At 43.5% G+C, this 21,832-nt stretch overlaps 1 protein-coding gene across 1 annotated transcript in view; it reads left to right on the plus strand.

Moving 5' to 3' along the window:
* Positions 1 to 13,293, plus strand: part of LOC137649879 (tetratricopeptide repeat protein 7B-like) — a 72,986-nt gene extending 59,693 nt beyond the window's left edge. The window contains exon 3 of the mRNA XM_068382823.1: positions 13,264 to 13,293. Coding sequence (XP_068238924.1) covers positions 13,264 to 13,278 — 15 coding nt within the window. The 3' untranslated portion in view covers positions 13,279 to 13,293. The remainder of the gene's footprint in view (positions 1 to 13,263) is intronic.
* Positions 13,294 to 21,832: the final 8,539 nt, after the last annotated feature.

Raw genomic sequence — 21,832 nt, forward strand, 5'->3', positions numbered from 1 at the left:
TGCTGCTCGCCATCGCTTGCCATTGCGCGGTCATTCACCTGCGCATGCTGCTCGCCATCGCTCGCCAACGCGTCGACATGCCACATCGCGCCATCGCCAACCTGAGCGACCGCACTCACCAGCTCATCATCGATCGCCTGTGGATCTACATTGCCAGCGGTCTTCCTCACCAACACGGCAGCGCGTTTCCTCGCCGTCGCGCCAACGCTTGCGTTCGTCACCTCGGACACGCGTTAATTTACCTGCCCACTCGCCTGCGCGACCGCTCGCCTGCGCGACCGCTCGCCTGCGCGACCGCTCGCCTGCGCGACCGCTCGCCTGCGCGACCGCTCGCCTGCGCGACCGCTCGCCTGCGCGACCGCTCGCCTGCGCGACCGCGCGCCTGCGCGACCGCGCGCCTGCGCGACCGCGCGCCCGCGCGCCCGCTCGCCCGCTCGCCCCGCGCCCGCTCGCCTGCGCGCCCGTGCGATCGCTCGCCCGCGCTCCCACGCGACCATCGTTCGCGGCGAATTCCGCAGCCGGTGGTAGCAGCAGGAACGCGTGCTCCTAGACGGCACTCGGGATCACCTCCACCCAAACACAGGTTGGTAGTGCAGGACGAGGAGAGGTTAGTACATCATTCTTCCCTACCTTCTTTTCAGGCAGGTACCGTGGTGTCCACTCCAAAGGATCGCCCGATCCCTTTCCCTTTAGCGAGGATTTCGGACTCTGTGTCCTTGGAGCAACAGACTTGGTTTGGTCCTCTGGCACGGGCGTTAGTGAGGGTTATGAAACCAGCACTCGCCGGCCAGGGTAACAAACCAACGGCTGTCTCTCCTACGCTGAAGAGTGGACTTCGTGGTGACTTCCCCCAGGGCGAAGTTGGTTCCCAAGAGGTCGGTCGCGAAGGTCCCTTCTCCTGCACGAGTGCTCTCTCCTTCTCCCGTGGACGAGGCCTTTCCGTCCTCAGGTGAGTCCAGTGGGGCGGTAGTCTTCCCCTCGGCACCAGGGGGGGAGACTTCGCTTCATGCAGGAGAATCGTCTCGTGAGGAAGGGGCCCCTCGAACCTCGTTGTTGGGATCCTGGATCCCTCCCAGGAGGGAATCCAAGGACTCCAAGACCGTCCCTAAATCCTCTGCAAGGATTCGTCAGGAACCCACGACTACCCGGGGGAATGTCCACGTGTCAGCCCGCAGGGAGGAGAACAGCAAGAATCCGAACATGCCTTCTGGCAGGTCCTAAGCCTGATAAGGCAACTTAACGGGCTTATGGATCCAGTCATCGCCCCCCGTGAAGGCAAAGACACGATTTTGGATGAAGTGTTTGACGTTCGGAAGGCCCCCAAGACCAGTGCGGCTCTGCCCTGGTCTCGGGGGCTGAAGAGTGCCAGGGCTAGGGCCAACGCTCAGCTCGCACTTCTTGCCTCCTCCAGTCGTTCCACTGCCGAGAACAAGCTCATCCCTCCTTCTCGTCTTCAGCAGAGGAGGTATTTCGAAATCCTGGGTGAGCACAACCTCGCTCTTCCTCTCCATCACTCTGTGGAGGAGCTGGCGAAGGGAGTTCCCCTTGAGAAACTCTCTGCCCGGCAGGTGTCGTTCTCGGCGGCAGAGATCCTTAGCCACGAGAAGGTCGCTAAGTGTGCCATGCAGGTCACTTCGTGGCTGGACTTTTGGCTAGGATCTCTGGGCATCCTATTGCGATCGGAGGACTTGTCCAAGGAGACCAATAGGAAGGCCCTAGAGACCTTCTTGCTCTCGGGCACCCGCTCCATCGAGTTTTTGGCGCACCAGGATACCACCCTGTGGGCCAACTCGGTGTTGAAGCGTCGCGATGCTGTGTTCGAGAGATTCCATCCGAAGGTCCCCGCCGTGGATGTGTGTAGGCTCCGACATGCTTCCCTTCTGGGGGAGAACCTGTTTGAGCCTCAGGACATGGAGCGAACGGCTGAGAGGTGGAGGAAATCCAGCACGGACTCCCTCCTCCATAGGGCCCTTACAACTCGGCCCTATAAGCCTCCAGCCCCGCCACAACAGCAGCAACAGCCTCGTAAGGCTCCCAAACAGGCATCAGCAGCTAAGAAGGTGGTGTCTAAGCCCCAGCCCTTTCCAGCCAAGGTCAAGAGGGGCGGTAAGTCCTCCAGGGGAGGCAAGACTTCTAGGGGTGGCGGCCGCGGCCGCAAGCCCTAGGGGTGGCAGTCCCCCTGCATGTCCACCTGTGGGGGGATGCCTTCAGCGTTGCGTCCGCAGGTGGCAGCAACACGGGGCCGATGCTTGGATGGTCTTAGTGATCGGCCAAGGCTATCGCGTCCCGTTCACAACATCTCAACCTCCCCTGACAGCGAATCCAGTGTCGTTGAGCTCCTCTGCCACGGGATCGGCAAAGGGGCTGGCCCTTCAGGCCAAAGTCGAGACCATGCTCGAGAATGGTGCTCTCCAGGAGGTCGTGGACGGCTCCCCAGGCTTCTTCAGTCGACTCTTTCTTGTAGAGAAGGCTACTGGAGGCTGGAGACCCATCATCGATCTCTCAGCGCTGAACAGGTTTGTCAAACAAACCCGGTTCAGCATGGAGACAGCAGGCACGGTCAGACTTGCGGTGAGACCACAAGACTTTATGTGCACACTGGATCTAAAGGACGCGTACTTCCAGATCCCAATCCATCCATCTTCCAGGAAGTACCTGAGATTTTGCCTAGACAACAAGATCTACCAGTTCAAGGTGCTGTGTTTCGGTCTCTCCACAGCTCCTCAGGTGTTCACCAGAGTGTTCACCCTGATTTCATCTTGGGCGCACAGGAACGGCATTCGTCTCCTTCATTACCTGGACGATTGGCTGATCCTAGCAGACTCGGAGTCGACCCTTCTTCGGCACCGAGACAGGCTTCTGGATCTTTGCCAGGATCTGGGGATCGTGGTAAACCTCGAGAAGTCCTCTCTGCAGCCGTCCCAACGACTGGTTTATCTAGGCATGCTAATAGACACCAATCTCCACAAAGCCTTTCCATCTGACGACCGGATAGCAAGACTGAGGAGGGTGGCGGAACCTTTCCTCAGGCGAAAAGAACTCCCCGCCCAATCATGGTTGCGTCTCTTAGGCCACCTATCCTCCCTGGCCCGTCTGGTTCCAAACAGCCGCCTCAGGATGAGATCCCTTCAATGGCGGCTCAAGTCCCGGTGGAATCAAGGATCCGATTCCCCGGACATTCTGATCCCAATGGGGTCTCTGGAACAGACGGACTTGCGGTGGTGGCTGGCCGACGAGAACCTGCGGAAGGGAGTGAGTCTTCTCGTCCTCCCCCCGGAATTGACTCTGTTTTCGGACGCGTCAAAAGAAGGGTGGGGGGCGCACGTTCTGAACCAGAGGGCCTCAGGCCTTTGGTCAGAATCAGAAAAGTGCCTACACATCAACCTGCTAGAATTGAAGGCTGTCTTTCTGGCTCTTCGGCAGTTCCAACGGTCCCTGGCGGGTCACTCCGTGGTGGTGATGAGCGACAACACCACGGTAGTGGCTTATATCAACAAGCAGGGAGGCACTTTTTCGCAACAGCTATCCCATCTTGCAGTAGAGACTCTGAGGTGGACCGAAACCCACTCGATAACACTATCAGCTCGCTTCATTCCTGGCAAGAGGAATGTGCTCGCCAACAGTCTGAGCAGGGCTTCGCAGATAGTGAGTACCGAGTGGTCTTTGGATCCTCAGATAGCCAACAAAGTCCTTACTTTGTGGGGTTCCCCGACTGTGGACTTGTTCGCGACAGCCTTGAACTTCAAGCTGCCCCTGTACTGCTCCCCAGTCCCGGACCCCAAGGCACTCTGGCAAGATGCTTTCCAGCAACGGTGGGACAACATCGACGTGTACGCCTTCCCACCGTTCTGTCTGATGAGAAGGGTGCTCAACAGGACCAGACTATCGGTCAACTGTTCGATGACTCTGGTAGCTCCGCTATGGCATCACGCGGAATGGTTTCCGGACCTTCTGCAACTCCTGACGGAACTCCCAAGGGAGCTTCCTCCACGACACGAGCTTCTCAGACAACCCCACTCCGGCGTCCCTCACAGGGCCGTAGCCTCGCTTCGGCTTCACGCCTGGAGACTATCCAGCGTCTCCTCGCGGAGAGAGGCTTTTCGCAACAGGTTGCGGAGAGAATGTCTCGGCACCTGCGAAGGTCCTCTGAGGGAGTCTACCAAGCAAATTGGAGAGTCTTTTGTGGTTGGTGTCGTGGAAGGGGTATCTCTCCACTTGATGCCACTATTCCAGCAATAGCGGACTACCTCGTGTATCTGCGAGAAGAAATGCGCCTTTCTGTCTCGGCAGTGAAAGGCTATCGCTCAGCCTTAAGCTTGGCCTTCAGATTAAAGGGCGTGGATATTTCTTCATCGCTAGAACTCTCTTTACTCATACGTAGCTATGAGCTTACCTGCCCCCAGTCGGAAGTGAGACCCCCTCCTTGGAACGTGGTTCGAGTCCTCAGGTCTCTTAAGAAACCTCCCTTCGAGCCATTACGCCAGGCCTCCGATCGCCACCTGTCTTGGAAGACGGCTTTCCTACTCGCCTTGGCTTCGGCCAAGCGAGTTAGTGAACTTCATGGTTTCTCGTACGACATCGCCCATTCAAGGGGATGGGGGGAGGTAACGTTCAGGTTCGTCCCTGAGTTTGTTGCCAAGACTCAGAATCCTGGAGTGCCGGATCCTCGGTTCGACTCTTTCAGGATCGCGAGTCTCCGTTCTGTAACAAGCGACCCAGACCAGCTGCTACTATGTCCAGTGAGGTGTCTGAGGCACTACTTGAAGAGAACGGCTGCAGTCCGTCCTCATGTGCGAGTTTTGTTTGTGAGCACAGGCAGGACTAAGAGGAGGGTCACCAGGAACACCATCTCAGCTTGGATTCGAAGGGTTATCCACCATGCCCTGAATCCTGACCCTCCTCTGTCACGTCGCCCTCGGGCCCACGATGTCAGGGGTATTGCTACATCCCTGGCCTTCAAGAGAAACTTCTCTGTGACGCAGGTACTTCAAGCTGGGGTCTGGAAGCGTCAAACGACCTTCACAGCCCACTACCTGCAAGACGTGACCCACAGGAGCATTGATACGTTTTCTATCGGCCCTGTGGTGGCTGCACAACAGCTGGTCTAACCTCAGGCTCGTTTTGGACAAGTAGCAGTAGGTTGAGGGCGTTGTTACCCGGTCTTAGTCTGTGTGAATGAAAGAGTATGTCTGACCCTTACTACTTTCTTCATTCTCCCCTCTCTTGGGGAAGCAGCATCCTGGACCTCGCATAGCTGATCTCGACCTCTGCAGGTAACCCATGCTTCTTTGTGCTCCTAGTATTAAGCTTAATACTGTTGCGTCTCCCATACCCTGACGAGGTGGTATGGGGAACGTCCTATCCTAGAATTCCTATCTGAAGGTCTCAAGGTCAACTTCATGGGACGAGTCACACTCTCCTCCTCACGCTGCTTATGTAGGCCACTCGTTCCTAGCGATGCTAGGAACTTGTGAGGTACAGGGGCTCCCTCTCTCTAGTGCTGCTCACTGAGGGATCGAGCCCCCAGGCAAGCCGAAGTCAGTAAGGCTGGGGACTTTCCACCCTTCCTAAGGGGTAAGTCACCCTCTGTAAATAGCGTGGTTTGTATTTCGGTTACGGAACAAATGACAAATTCGAAGATAATTTGTATTTTTCCTAACCATACAAACCTTAGCTATTTACACATATGTGCCCGCCATCCCTGACCCCCAAGTCAAGTCCTACCTCTAAGTGAAGTGAAGCAAGTCACCGGTGTGTGGAGGGGGGAGGGGTAGCAAGCTACCCTTCCCCACCCCCCGCTAACTAGCGCGGGAGTAATTAACCCTCGTTAAAACTATTGGCTCGTCATTTCAGCTGCGCTAAAAGGTAAACCCTCTGTAAATAGCTAAGGTTTGTATGGTTAGGAAAAATACAAATTATCTTCGAATTTGTCATTTTGGAAATAATTGATGGAGGTAGCTACTGACCGGATATCATGAGTATGGGGAAATGATCCCGGATTGGCTTGTTTAATGAAGTATAGGATCTGTTGCCTAATACCCTGAATGGAAATGGTACCTCCTTGTTCTCTGATAAACAAGGGGTCAGACAATCGGGTAGCAGTTCTAGCTAAAAAGGCCCTGAGAGTAGTGACTGGACATAGAGAAGTATCTTGGAGAAGAGGAATAATCTTCCAAGGGGACCACCTATTTTGGGCGTCTTCATTTTTAGCTAGGAAAGCCCTGTCTGGAGAAAGAAGTACTTCACCTGAAGGGAGGAAATCGATTTTTCCGAGTTTCGTGAGAGAGCTGCTAGTTCTGAGATTCTAGCACCCGAGGCCAAAGCTGTTAGAAATAAAGTCTTCCTAAGAAGAGTGATATAGGAGCAGGATTCGTTGTCCGTGTCTGAGGCAAGTTTGAGGACATCATTCAGAGACCAAGAGACCTTTTGTGGGCGAACCGAAGGTCGAAGCCTAGCACATGCTTTTGGAATAGATGAGAAATAAGAATCCGCCAGGTTAATGTTAAACCCAACCAGGAAGACCTTCTTCAAAGCTGACTTAATGGTGGTTATAGTGCTAGCTGCTAGGCCTTTGTCAAATATGGACCTAAAGAAGGAGATGGCTAAATTAGGAGTCATAACAGTATGGTCTGAATTCTTTAAGAAATCTGCTAGTTTCTTAACTGCCGAATCATATTGGCGAATCGTAGAGTCCCTTTTGTCTGATTCTATAAAGAGGACATTATCCGGGTCGATGTTCGCATCCTTACGAGCCGCAAACTTCATGAAATCCACAAAGTTAGGGTTTTGGCTATCCTTGAGGAATCTGACACATTCCGAGTTTGGACCACTTGGGTCAGTTTGGGGAATGGGATCCGGAAGGGACGGAGTTTCAACTCGAGGAGGAGAGGAAACCAACTGCTCTTTGGCCAGTGAGGTGCCACTAAAGCCACTGCCCCGTTGAAGGAGCGGAGTTTGTGTAAGACTTTCAGTAGAAGATTCACTGGAGGGAATAAGTAGATCTTCTGCCAATGGTTCCAATCCAGGGTTAATGCATCCATGGCATAAGCCTGAGGGTCCAGGGTCGGGGTCACATAACAGGGGAGTTTGTGATCGAGTTGGGTCACGAATAGATCTACCTGGAGACCTGGAACCAGCCTGAGTATCCACTGGAAGGAATGTATGTCTAGGGACCATTCTGATTCCAGTGGTTTTGTCCTGGATAATGAGTCTGCTATCACATTCTGGACTCCCGCTAGGTGAGTTGCTGACAGGAACCAGTTTTTGTCGGCGGCCAAGGTGAAGATAGTGACCAGGATCTGATTCAGGTTGGGTGACTTGGATCCCCCTCTGTTGAGGCAGTGTACTACTGCTGTGCTGTCTGAGACCACTCTGATGTGGGTCGACCTTGGAGGAGAGATTCTTTTCAGGGTCAAGAACACTGCCATGGCTTCGAGAACATTGATATGGAACTGCTTCATGGCGGGTGACCAAGAGCCCTGAAACATCTGATGTTGGGAGTAACCCCCCCATCCACTCAGAGACGCGTCGGTATGAATTGTCACTTGTGGAGAGGGGAACTGTAGAGGAACCGATTTGGAGAGGTTCCTCCGTTCGGACCATGGTCGTAGTCTCATTTTTAAGACAGAGGGGATCTTCGAGATCTTGTCTCTCAAAGGTATTGTCGCTCTCTTTCTCCAAACTCGATTGATGTCTTTGAGTTTGGCTTTTAATAGGAGATCGGTCAGTGAGGCAAATTGGAGAAGGCCGAGGATTCGTTCTAGAGCTCTTCTGGACACCTGTTTGTGTTTGAGAAAGTTCCTGACCTTGGAAGCTATCTCCCTTACCTTCTTGGGAGGAAGGGAGAGCCTGTGCTTTGAAAGGTCCCACCGGATGCCTAACCATTCGAAGTGGCTTGATGGTTGTAGGCAAAGACTTTCGGAGATTGACTTGGAATCCCAGTTTGGCGAGAAAGTGAATTACCTTCGACGTAGCTCTGTTTCATTCCTGGTTCGACTGGGCCTAAATGAGCCAATCGTCCAGATAGGCGATGATCTGTATCCCTTGGTTTCTGAGTTGTTCGAGCACCGTCTCTCCCAGTTTCGTGAATATCCTGGGGGCAATGCTGAGACCGAAGGGCATGACTTTGAATGCAAAGGCTTTCTTGCCGTGACGGAAGCCTAGGTAAGGAGAGAAGTTTCGAGCTACTGGGACATGATAATAGGCGTCGGTAAGATCGATAGAGGTGGTGACGGCCCCACGGGGAAGTAAGGTCCGTACCTGAGAGATAGTCAGCATACGGAACTTGTCGCAGAGGATGTAAGAGTTTAGTTTCGACAAGTAGAACTACCCTCAACGCCGATGAGTCTTTCTTCGGGACTGTAAACAGGCGGCCTTGGAATTTCAGGGATCGAACCCGTTTGATCGCTTTCTTCTTGAGTAACTCTGTGGTGTACTCTTCCAGGATGGGAGTGGGTCTCTGGAAGAAGGTCACTGGTGGAGGAGGAGATCCCTGTGACCATTTGCAACCCAAGCCCTTGGATATTATGCTGTGAGCCCATGGACTGAAGGTCCAATGGTCTCGGAAGTGATAAAGTCTCCCTCCTACCGGCAACACATCATTGGGAGGAGTGAACCTAGGTTCCCTCCCTCCACGAGCACCCCTTGCTTTAGGTCCGAGGCGGACCTAAAGCAAGGGTGCTCGTGGAGGGAGGGAACCTAGGTTCACTCCCTCCCAATGATGTGCTGGCGGAACTGTCCTCTACCTCTGAAGCTTCCTGTCTGGTGTCCACGAAAGGAACCGGAGGATTCGTAGGTAGGGTTGTATGCAGGAGAGGACATCCAAGTGGGGTTGGGCTGTGTACCAGGGGGAGCAGTGAGGTAGACTACTTGCTGAGGGGGAGCCGGTTGTTGAGAAGTCGAAGCAGAGGAAGACTGTGTCGACGAGTTACCCCGTACCGTCTTGTGAGGAATAAATCTCTGCTTCTTCTTGAAGAACGTCTGTTTCTGGGATTCGATCCTTCTTTTGGTCGAGAGACCCCACCTTACTTGCAAATTTTGGTTTGCCCTCGCCGCGTCCTGAAGAACCTTATCAACTTCGTTCTGAGGGAAGAGGTTCTTACCCCAGCAGGAGGACGCTATCAGCCTGTTCGGTTCATGTCTGATGGAGGCATCAGACAGAACGAACTTCCTGCAACTAACTCGAGCCGACCAGAAGTCATGGAGGTCTATTTGGTAGGACAGCAGAAGGTTCTTTGTGAAGACTCTGAACAATGTTTCCGCTGGGTAAACCGATGCTAGGGACTCTATGGAGGTGATGGAGTGGAGGGACCTAGCTAGTCTATTACGGGTCTTGAACTCAGTTTTGAGAAGACTCTCTAGTAATCTGGGGAGCTTCTCAGAGAAAAGAGTAGAGGCACAGTCTGGGTCTAGCTTCCCCACTGTGAAGGTAGAAGACGCGTCGTCCCAGGTTGCAGAGGTACTCGGAATAAGCAATGAGGTGGGGTCCGTCTCTTGAGAGCCGGCATGGAAGAGCCTTCCTTGATGGCCTGTATTGTCAGCTCTGTGATTTTGTCTATGAGCGGCAAAGAGATGGTTGCTGCTATCGTAAAAATAGTGAAGGCACCTTTGTGTGGGGTGAGCTTGGAGTTATTACACCCCCACTCTGATAGAGTTCTGGCCCAGATAGCCTGGGCCTGCTCTTTCGGAAATATCACTGTTTCCTTTGGTACCTTGTCCATTCGGACCAATGCATGCTCCTTTAAACGTACGAAGCCATTGAATGGGAATTCTAGCCCCGGGGGGTAGAACTCCAGTTCCTCTAGAGGGCGGGTGCCTATGGCCTCTAGAGTTAGGGAACCATCTAAGTATGGGGCATGCAAGGCAAACCTCCAAGGATTGTTTTTATCGAAGGGAGGTAGCTTCGATGCATCTGGGGCTGAAGGAGGAGGAATCTGAGTTCTGGAGCGGATCAGAGTAGCCACCATATCCTTAAGCTCTGTCATAGCCCCAGACTGACAAACGCCTGGGTGGGCGGGTACTAAACTATAATAAAGCTAGAACGCTATTCTTGTTCGCAGATTGGACTTGCTAGCAAAAAGTACCATGGGAAATTAATAACGACAATATAATGATGGTTCAAAAAGGCATAAGGCCAGGGACTTAACCAAGAACCTAAGTGACAGAGTACCAAACGGGCAAGACTAAGATGAACTCCCAGCAAGACAAGGGAAAAAACAATGGCCGCCGACGACGCGGACGGGCCCAGACGGTAGTGATAAAACAGACTATACTGAGTAGATGACAAATGCCCGGTACTACAAAAAGCTGTCAAAACAAACTATGGTACTTAACATTGGAATGGGTGAAGATGGAGCTTCGGTCATGACGAAAGAAATCCACAAGAGTGAAAATGCCGAGAGCACAAAAATATACACACACGCTAGCAAGTCCAAAGTAGAAGGATGTTGTTCAGATGGCGCTCGCGTCGGGGCGTGGGTGGCGTGGCTCTGGTAGCATAGCTGGTGCCTCTGTATCGGCCCATCCCTTTCACGAAGGAATTAGCTAAATGGAAGACAGCCTGTGAAAAGTGGTTTTCACGCGCCTTTGCTTTATACACGACACCCACAAGGTGCTCGCGCGAGGGTAGTAACCTCTGCATTCCATGCTTTTATCTTTCTCTGGTATAATTGGAAGGTTTTATCAGAAAAGGTATATTAGAAGGACCCCTTTTCACCGGCCGCCACAGGTCGACCCAGAAATAACCTATAACTTTTTCTGTAATTACAGAAATTTTTTTTCATTTACTATCAGTAGCTTCTTGCATGTCTATTATTCTTGATGAATGTTAACAACAGAATTTACAACATAACTTTTTTATATTTGAAAAAAAAGGGGAAATGTTAAGGGAGTTAGGATGTTTAAAAGATTAAGAGAAAATGGAATTGAGGAGTACTCCAAACACACAAATGAAAAATACTGATTGAACTGACCAAAATCAATACAGGATATTATTAATCTCAACAGTAGTTGTTATAGGGGGATGAAAGTATCATACAGATACCTAAATGGAGAAAATGGCATGTCAATTTAATTTACCAAGCTCTACAGTATAATTGTGCATAAGAAAAGCGAAAAGATTAAATTATGTCTTATCTCTTCTAGAAAAATTCAGTTTGTTTTGTCTTTTCATGATAGGAACTGAGAACAGTTAAAATTTAGTCCTCTTTAAAATGTATTTGAAATTTTCCAAGACACCTAAAATGTTGATACCGAGAAGTTGTTCATGTTTGTATAAAAAAAAGTCAGCAATTTTATAAGGAAATAGAAATAAAAGTTGTGATTATCATCAAGTATATATTGAGTTTTATAAGATTGTGATGTTTTACTTATAAATACTAATGAAGAACCACATATTTAATTAAAGGAAGCCATTTAAGATTAAAGAAAAACGGAAAGCAGAAAAGTGGGAGGAGTTTGAATTATGATCGCCTACTGTGATAAGAGGGAAGGTAGATTAGAAGTTATTAGTGGAAGGGAGGAGTAAGTTTGTGAGAATAAAGCTTTGATAAAGAATCACAGGCAATTGGGAAGGATCATTATAAATATCAGTACTGTACAGGAATATGTTAGTTTAGATGATCCTTTTTGAAGGGAAAAGTTGATGGTACAGTACTTGAAATGGCATTTTGGGGGGGAGGGATATGTCTTACCAGTAAAGATGCTTTTTTTAATTGAATTATCATTATGCTCTCTATATTACAATATTTATAGTATTCTTTTACTGAAATTGCAGGTTTTTAATATTATAATATGAAAGTTCTATACACGTCATAATTAAGCATTCATAATATGTATTAGGCTCTCTGATTTCTTAATGATTGATATATGAACTTTAGTTTCTAAAATATTTTTATTTTACTTATACTGTACTTGAAATATTTTAAATGTAAATCTAATCACCCTTTTACTTTTTAAGGCTTTCCCCCCCTTTTAGAATCCTGTTGCACCAAAAGTTTGTTAATTAATTACCACTACACCTTGTAACTAACTTCCTAAGAAAGAGAAGTACTGTAGATACACAAAGTTACTTTTCTATGAAAAATTATTTGAAATATTACGCATTCTACCCCTGAAACTCATCCTTTTGAAAGTGATGAGAAAAATGGCTTCAACATTACTTGTGTCCTTATACAGTTTATAAACTATTCTATTTACTTATGGTTTGTTAGTAGTTATGGAACTGGGCAGCTGAAATATTTATACCATTTTAATGGTGATTAAATTCCCCTACTTTTTTTTTGTCAAATATGAATGTTCTTTATATGAAAATGAAATTGATAATGATAATTGCAAATAAAAGGCACATTTTTAACAAAAATTTGAATAAGTTTTAGTTTTGTATCATTTAATAAATTTACTAGTGAAGCACACTGAATATCTGATACAAATTTTTATTTGATTTTAATCTCTAATCAAATTTTCAAATATTAAGTAATAGAAATTACTCTATAAAATTAGTTAATTACTATGTTTATGACCATGATGGCTGACATGGCAGGTGATTTTAGGCTTGCTTTGATCTCATAATTTAAAAAACTGTTGAACAAGTTGAGGAAGGGCTGTAGTAAAGTCTATTTTTACCTGATTATTTCAGCTTATCCCATGAGTAACATCTTTGTTGAGTACCAATATAGTTCTGAATGTCCCGTTTTGGAACAAGGGTTTAATATATTAATTTACTAGTTTCATAGAGAGGACCTTTTCTGTCTTGTTGGTGATAATGGTTTTCATTTTGATAAGTCTTCACAAGAAATATTTAGATGAAGTTTACATATACTATAGTTTATTTTTGTCAGGATTGCTTATTATTTGTAGTAGTAATTTCAGTTTAAATTTTTGGTGCAATTGATTACATTGTGATTAAAGTACCCAGTCAGTAATCATGGATCTTCTGTATATGATGAAGGTCTCATAATTTTTAATGTGTACTGTATTGATATTTTCAAATAAATGTGTGAGTATATAGTACTGTCTTTATGCTTTTTACATGGTTTTGCTTTTACTTCTGGTTTTACCTCCATGAATAACCTAGATTAGGGCATGGAAATATTTAAGAATAAAGCATTTATAAAGTAAATGAAATTATAGAAGATAATAAATTATATTGGGTCCTTGTAATTTAAAAGAATATAAAATTCTTTTGAAATATTTTCATACTACTAATTTTTAATGTCACTTTCATAAATTCATCCATATGTATTAACCGTTTCTTTTTGTCAACAGGGTGAGGTAAGATGATGATGGAATGATTGTAATTTTATAGAATAATGCTATGCCCATTGGTTTTGTAATTATGCCAGTTTAGTTGAAAATATCTTATTTTGTAGAATGAACAGCTTTTATTATTAAGAAAATAAAAACACTTTTACCATTGAATCAGTTGGTCTCCTCTGAGTAAGCATGAGACCAATAGGAGTGTTTTGGAGACCAATATTGCTGCCAAACAGAAATTTACTATAGACCCAAATCTGACTGCTAAACCATCAACCATGAAGTCTCCTTCCATTCTCGGTATGACATTTTATAATAGGTGACCAACAACCTATGTAATATCTTTTGGAATGCACCCAGAATTATTGTCTTTGATCAGAGTTCAATATTTTTATAGTTTGCCCAGAGTTTGATATCTGATTGACTGATGTGATTATAAATATTGTAAAAGGGTGTTACATAATCAAATGACGTCCGCAGTTCCTTGCATGTCTTTTTACCATAAGCAGTCTTAGTTGCTCAATATCACTCGTATTACAACATATGTTATTATCAACATGTTTTCAGTTAGAAATATAATGTTCATTCTTTCTATCTTACAACATAACAACTTCGTCTGACACCTTGTCACAACAGTACACTTAAATCATTTACCTTTACATACTGTATTTAAAATCTCAAAACCTATGAAGGAAAATACAAGGCTATCCCTGCAAGGGATCCTGCAATTGAGTGTCTTGTAGCAAGTTCAGTTCTTTTCAGTCTCCAAGGGAGTTCAAAGGGCTTTGGTCTTATACCTTCAGTTCACCAAGTTCTTTGATCTTTAAAGGTTGGAATAATTCACAAAGGATTACTCTCTTTACTGTTGTGTCCATGGATGATGTGGTTTAGGTGATGTCTCTGGTATAGATAAGGAAGCTTATTTTAGATCTTCACTTGAAAATATCCAAGAGGGTTTCTTGTCTTTTAAATGCTGTTCCTTTTGATGGGAAACCTTGGAAGATTACAATAAATTGTTTTATTTTAGTGTTGTTAAAATAAAAGCATATTACAGCAAATTGAAGGACTGTCAAAATACATATGATGGAGTATTTGTGGTAATCCTTTTGTTTTTCCTCTTCTTTTTCACCGATACAAATGGTAAGGTGGTCATCATGAATTTTTGACCACTGATAAAAGTGTCATCTTAAAGTGCTTGAAAAGTTGCGGTATCCCACCTTGGTCTGTGGGCTGAATAAGAGGTCCCATTTAGTGGTAATTGTCCTGACAGAGGCCAACCTTAGATCTGCAAAGATAATATTTTCATAATAAAATGTGATTTTTGTTACTTAACCAAGTAGCCACATAGGTAGGAAAGTAAAAACTCAAAACATCCATTTAAACAAGTCAGTATCCCCCATACATATCTGCTCATGCAAGGTAAAGAGTGGTATGTCGTATGTATCTCTTTCTTTGTGTCTCGATGTTGTGAGTAAGTTTGGTGGGTTTTATATGACTCCTGGGTAAATGTAAAAACACCTTTTTTTATGAAAGCATCTCATCTTTTTATATTTTAACCAGGTAGTCAGATTACTAAATCCCTCATTTATGTGGAGGGTGGATAGAGTTAACTCCCTAATCTAGATATACAGGTGTACTTCCGAACATTATGGTTATTTCTGTGTTCTGTTTATGCATCTTCAGAAATAGTTCAGCAGATAGATACTGCCTCTGACATGAAACTCTTCTTCCAGAGTGATGACCTTGCATTTAAGATTCTCTACATTACTCAGGAATGTAACCCTGAGATAAACATCTAAGTATCTGTAGTGCTGAACTCTGCCAATTAAAAACTTATTATGGACCATATTGACATGGAGGTATTCTTATACAGTCTATCAATTTACCAAGGTACTTCCCCCCATTTTGGGGGTTAGCCAATATTAAAAAAAAAAGGAATAAAAGGGGACTTTTCCTCTCTTTGCTCCTCCCAGCCTGGCTGGTACTGCTAGGGTGCTACAGCCCACCCTCCCCTGTTATCCACCACAAATGAAGTTTCATATGCTGAATCTCCTATTGCTGCTGCCTCAGCGCTCTCCAAGGTGACCGGAGAAAGCAAAAGGTCTACCAGAACTGCGTCACAATCTCTCGCTATTCATTCCTATTTCTAGCATGCTACCTTGCTTCTCTCACATCTATCATTCTATCACCCAGAGCTTTCTTCATTCCATCCATCCACCCAAACCTTGGCCTTCCTCTTGTACTTCTCCCATCAACTCTTGCATTCATCACTTTCTTCAGCAGACAGCCACTTTGCATTCTCTCTACATGGCCAAACCACCTCAACTCACTCATATCCACTCTAGCTGCTAAATAATTTCCTACATCCATTCTCACCCTCAATACTTCGTTCCTAACCCTACCTAATCGTGATACACCAGCCATACTCCTCAGACACTTCATCTCAAACACATTCAATATGTCTCTCCATCACTTTCATTCCCCAGAACTCCAATCCACACATCACAGTTGGTACAATCACTTTCTCATACAGAACTCTTTACATTCATGCCCAACCCTCTATTCTTTACCACTCCCTTCCATTTTCATCTTTCACTGTCTCCTCAATTCTCAAACCATCCTTCCTTACTTTCTTCACTTCTTTCCAAAACTTATTCTTATTCTCTTTACATGAACGACCCAATCCCTGACCCCACCTTCAGTCAGCTGCCCTCTTTGCCTCAGCTACCTTATGTTTTACTTCCACATTTTTCTCTCTACTGTATATGTTTCATACTTCTCTACACTATTACTCTGCAGCTGTACGTCAAATTCCCTTTTTTTCTCTTCCACTTTTATCTTCATTCTTTCATTCCACCATTCACTACCCTTCTTCATGCTGCCTCCAACAATCCTCTTGCCACACGCATCACTTGCAATCCCAAAATTTTTTCTTTTGCTAACTTCCTTTCCTCTAAATTAGCTGTTTCTCTCCCTTTCATTCTGTCATATATCACTTCCAACATTTCATGATATTCACTTTTTACCTCGGGTTTAATAAACTTTTCAACCTTCACTACCTCCCTTTTACATCCCCCTACTCTATTCCCCCAATCTTTTGCTACAACTAATTTTCCTTCAACCAGAAAATTATCCAGCATACCATTAGCCATACCCCTAAACATGTGCACATCTTTCAATCTTCCAAACATACTTCCAGTTATGAACACTTAATCCATTAATGCCCTTTCTACCACTCTTCCATTTGCCACTCTTACCCCTGTATACTTGTTATTATCTTTCTTTTTTATATAGCAACAACTTCTTACCAGCTCTTGCTTAACACATATCTACCAGTCTTTCATCACTCTCATTTTGACCTGGTACTCCATATTTCCCAATGACACCTTCTACCTCTCCAGTACCCACTCTAGCATTTAAGTCATCTATCACAACTACATAATTCCTTCTACCCAGTCCTTCTACACACCTAGTTAACTCATAGTAGAATTCATTCCACTCTTCACTTTTCTCACAACCTGGCCCATATGCACTAACAAAAGCCCAACATTCCCCACTCAACTTAACCCTTACCCACGTTATCCTAGTTGATACCTCCTTCCATTCCACTAATTTACCTGTCATTCAGCAATAAAGCCACACCCTTTCTTGCTCTTCCCCTTTCAATCCCAGACACTACCAGTCACTTTACCAAACATCACTTTACCCTTCCCTTTTATCTTTGTCTCACAATTCCAATATATCCATCCTTCTATTTCTAAACATACTTCCAATCCCACATCTTTTACTCTCTATCGTACTACATCCACGCACATTCAGACACCCCAAAATTAGAGTGCGAGGAGCAGTCACTCTTCCCCCAGCTCCTCTTCTTCGATATCTCTCATGAACAAAATTACAGAAGGGGTTCCCAGTCCCCTCATTCCGTCCTTTTTAGTCGCCTCTAAAGACACGCTGGGATTCGTTGGCGCTATTCTAATTTTTGTTATGCTCCCCACGGCCACAGTATCCGCTGATTCGGCTATACACTGCTGAACTATTGATACCATTTAGAAAAAATACGCAGTAAAATCACACAATCACAACCCAGAAAATTTTTTGTAGAGGCATGACATTACATCACCATTTAGTAGAGTAGTCTACTGTAAAGTCATATTTAAAGTAAGAGAATGTTTGCCCATAGGCTTAAAGGTTTCTCACATTTTTTAATAATTCACAGGATCACAAAGAAGCAAATTCTTTCTTTGTAATCATCATCTCATGAGGAGTTGATAAATCTATGCCTATGACTAATTCCCATATAATGAAACAGCATGTCTCATAGTGATTAAACACAATTATCAAATTGCTAAACGAAAAGCACAAAATTGGGAGAACATTTTAAATCAAATAGAAGTTGAATCTTCTATTTGATTTAAAATTAAATACCAAACCATACTCTTAGGAAATACAATGAATAAACCCAGTAATATAACCATGGAAGTTAGTGAATTGAAACTATTTTGATATTTCTCCTAAATTTAAAAGAGAAGTAATAAAAGGCAAGATAATTTTGTGGCAAAAATATGGGTCTAGCATATCAGAAAGTAATTTTGATGCAGAAGGTATGGTAGATCTTCAAGAAATCCATTGATGCATAATGGCTCATTAGTTCATGATGCACACTAAATTTAAATTTTAGGGGGCACAAAATTAAAAACAAGCAATATTGAATCTTTGGATGCCTAATTTTGATCTATCAAAAGAAGAGAAGAGATAATTCCATTGAATTCTGATATAGTGAAAGATATTTACTACAATTAAAGATTATTTCAAGAGTTAAATTTGCATTTTCAAATTTTAATTCAGTAACCCCTAGTAAAAATAACATAAATCTATATATGATAAGAAATTTAGTGCCATAGGCCAAGACACATCTATTATTGTTTTATAATCACTTTTGGATTAGAAATCTATTTCTCAAGACATGGAAACATGCAATAGTGATAACAATAGCGAGCCTAGTAATCCAAACAATTATAGACCAATTTCACTGAAAAGTTGTGTTTTTAAATTACTGAAAAACATTGTAAATTAATCACTGAATTGATGGTTTTTTATTTGTACTAATTTATCACTTCAGTTTGGTTTATAAACCAGAAAGAACAATCCACCCTGGATTCTTTCACAGGTAAAAATATATACACAGTAACCACATTTTTTTTTTTTATTCAGAAGGCATACGATACGGCTTAGAGATGTTCAGTACTAAAATCCTTACATCATATTTTTTTTAGTACACCTTGCTATTTTCATTAGAAATTTTATGGATGGAAGAACGTGTATCATTAGAGGACCAAACATTAAACCAGTGTAGACATTTCAGATATTTAGGAGTAGAATTTAATGACCTAAGGGACCTAAAACTAGAGATAACAACCAAAATCCAGAAATTTAGTAATAATCTGTATCAGTTCTACCCACTAATGGAACACCGAATTGTACCTCAAAAAGGAAGACCATAATACATCTCGGTATTTTAAGACCAATTTTAACTTATGGTCATGAATCCTGGACACTAATATATAGAACTAGAAGTCAACTCCAAGCAGCGGAAATGAAAGTCGTGAAACTTATAAAAGGTGTAACAAGACTGGATAGGCTACATAATGCGAACATTAAGAGAGTGCTGGGAGTGGAAGGTATATTGGAGTTTGTGGAAAGATGATAACTTGGATGTTTTGGGCATAAGAGAATGGACGAGGAATGATATCCTAGAAGATTTTGGAGTGGAAACGGCAAGTAGGAAGACCTGTAGAGAGTCCAAAGATAAGATGGCTACAAAATATAGAGAGAGGATTATAGAGGAGAGGTTCTAGTTTGCGAGAGGTTAATGAAGCGAGGCAATATGAAGATCAGCAGCCATTCTTAAAGCAAGGTGACTAACAGTCCTTAAGAGCCTAAATGGCGCTTGGTAAAAAAGGTGAGAAAGGAAGAATATTCCAAACTCCTATAGACAATATATTTTTTCAGTATCTTTCAACCTGCACTGTGGTGTACCCGAAGAAAGTGTTTTTAGATGGGACTCTTTTTGCATTGACAAATAATAATATAGTTACTCTATTACCACAAAGTAGTCTTTATTTGGATGATTTTGCAACATACTATTTTTAAAACAAAGAACTCTTAACAATGTTACTTGAAAAATACAATTATGCATTGCATTTGTTGTGTTCAGACTTTCTGCAGAATAAAAACTCCAAGTAATAATGTTTTACAAATATACTGTATCAGATGGAAACAAAATCTGCACGTCTCACATTAAGCAACATTAAAGTCCAATTCCAAGATACAGTAAAATTTTTGGACTTAGTATTCAATATCCATCTAGTTAAAAAGCATATACTATATCTTGAATCAAATCTGAACGTAGTGATGCTCACAACATAATAAAGAAATGATCTCTTATAATATGGAGTGCAAGGAGATTAAATTACAAAAAAAAACTATTCCAAAGATGCAAGCGCAAGATGATTTTTCTACTAGTTCTGCTCGGAAAGTGGAATGAGTGAGGGGATTGTTGTCTGGTGTATACTAAGGTGAAATAAAATGTGGTAAAAAGGCTGTGAACACTGAGTGGGTGTCATATGCTTGCTGCGGGACTGATTTCTGCGCATCGGGTGGTAGTACCATTATACTTGACCAGAAAAAGTGTGCATATGGAAGGAAATTTTTTTTCATAAACTGATTTGTATTTGTATGCTCGTATACCGATTTTCTTATATTCATACTCATAAATCTGGGTACTGTACTATTGTAGTTGTATCTTAGTGGGAATCATCAGTGCTGTTAGACAAAAGAACAGAAAGGATTTTAGCAAAATTATATATAGGTCATATGAGATTGACCCATGGTTTTTCAATGTGCACACCACGTGAAGTACTTTCCAAGTGCAGAGTTTAACACATTTTCAATAGTAAAGCCTATTTTAAGTGAGTGTAGAGTTTTTAGAAGACAAGAAAGTTTGTGGTTTTGTCAGAAAGCTATGTCTGATATTTTATAGGATTCTGAAAGTTTCTCTGTTTAGGATTTTATAATAATTGCAAGAAGTACAGGTATAATACGTGAACTTAGGATTTCTCTTTTTAGCAGTTTCATATCTCTTGATTTATTTTTTATCCCTTACTTTTACTATTGTATATTATCTATTTTATTCCTCAAATATATTAGGCTAGCTTTGTAAGAGTCTAGTTCAACTCAAGGGGCTAGACGACCACCTCCCCTTTTAATTAATAATGGATACATTTAGCCTCCATGTTTCTGTTTGAAAGTTCTCGCTAAAATTAGGTAATCATTCAATTCCTCATAGATTCATCTACTTCCCTATGGAGGCTATAATCCTAGTAAAAACTTGGGGAACTTGCTCGGTCCTAAGCACAAAGCTTGAAACTGGTAAATTTTTCATTGGAGAATAAATCTCGAGCACTTTCTCTAGGGTGGATGGAATGGGATATGTAAATATTCATCCTCCATGTTTTGCGAACTTGCCATGTCCTGCTTGAATGGGTGCTAGACAATGGAATTATTGAGGACTTGCCTCAATCTTCTCTATGCCTTTTTTTTTTACCAAGAAAAGTTGATTGTAGAAGCCTGAATTGCTGGGGTTTCCTCTATTGTGGCCTAGTGAGATGATTTGCTACCTGTTATTCAAAAGCTTCTTGACGTTTTGTTCCACTCTAACATGCAAGGAAGTTTACAGAAGTTAGAGAAGGTGGTGGTTTCTTGAATAAAGGAATCCTGTATCCTTACCTCATAACATGGGGGACATGTGAAACCCCATCCAAAATTAGCAATAGGCACCAAAAGACCTGCAGTCTGCTGCCCATTAGAGTTTGAAGACTGAAATTCCTTTATGTGTCTGTCCTTTTCTTTGCTCTTGAGGATGCTGTTGCATTTAATTTGCATACTTTGAAGGTTTCCAAAAGAGTTTCTGTAACTTAGACACAATTTCATGAAGAAACTAGAGTTGGAGCCTGAAATCTTTGAGGTTGCTCATATGTTATGATCATATGTGTCTTTGTAGTGAGGAACCATAGAGACACTCTTGGTGATATTCGAGGCAAACAGGTCTTTTCATTCTATTTGGCCATACAAAATTGAATTTTTCTTAGCAGGGGATACTTTCCTTGTGATTCCTGCACAAAACTAATCTCATTTTTTAAAATCACATTCGTATAAGTATTTGTATCCTCACTAGTGTCATCCTCCGAAACATTTTCTGCACATGATAGAAGCTCCATTTTTTGTCAATCTAAGTTTGGATTGCTTCTTGTCCCATTTCTTTCAGATCGGCTAAATTGTTTGCTACTGCTCTTAATGTTCAGTCTTTGAAAGACCAGCTGTTTAGTTGATGATACAGCTGATCTGCAAGTGCATCCTTCTCTTGATGTTTCCAGGGTACTTTAGCCAAATAAAGGACCTTCCTTTTAAATTGACCCACCAAACTAGAGAATTCTGAGTTCTGTGTGTCAGTCACTCAGCTCTGTCCATCTTCATCATAGTACTTTCTTGCCCTAAAAAGATTGCAGCAACATGCTAGAAA

This window comes from Palaemon carinicauda, chromosome 1 (assembly GCF_036898095.1).
Source record: "Palaemon carinicauda isolate YSFRI2023 chromosome 1, ASM3689809v2, whole genome shotgun sequence".
In the NCBI taxonomy this organism is placed as follows: domain Eukaryota; kingdom Metazoa; phylum Arthropoda; class Malacostraca; order Decapoda; family Palaemonidae; genus Palaemon; species Palaemon carinicauda.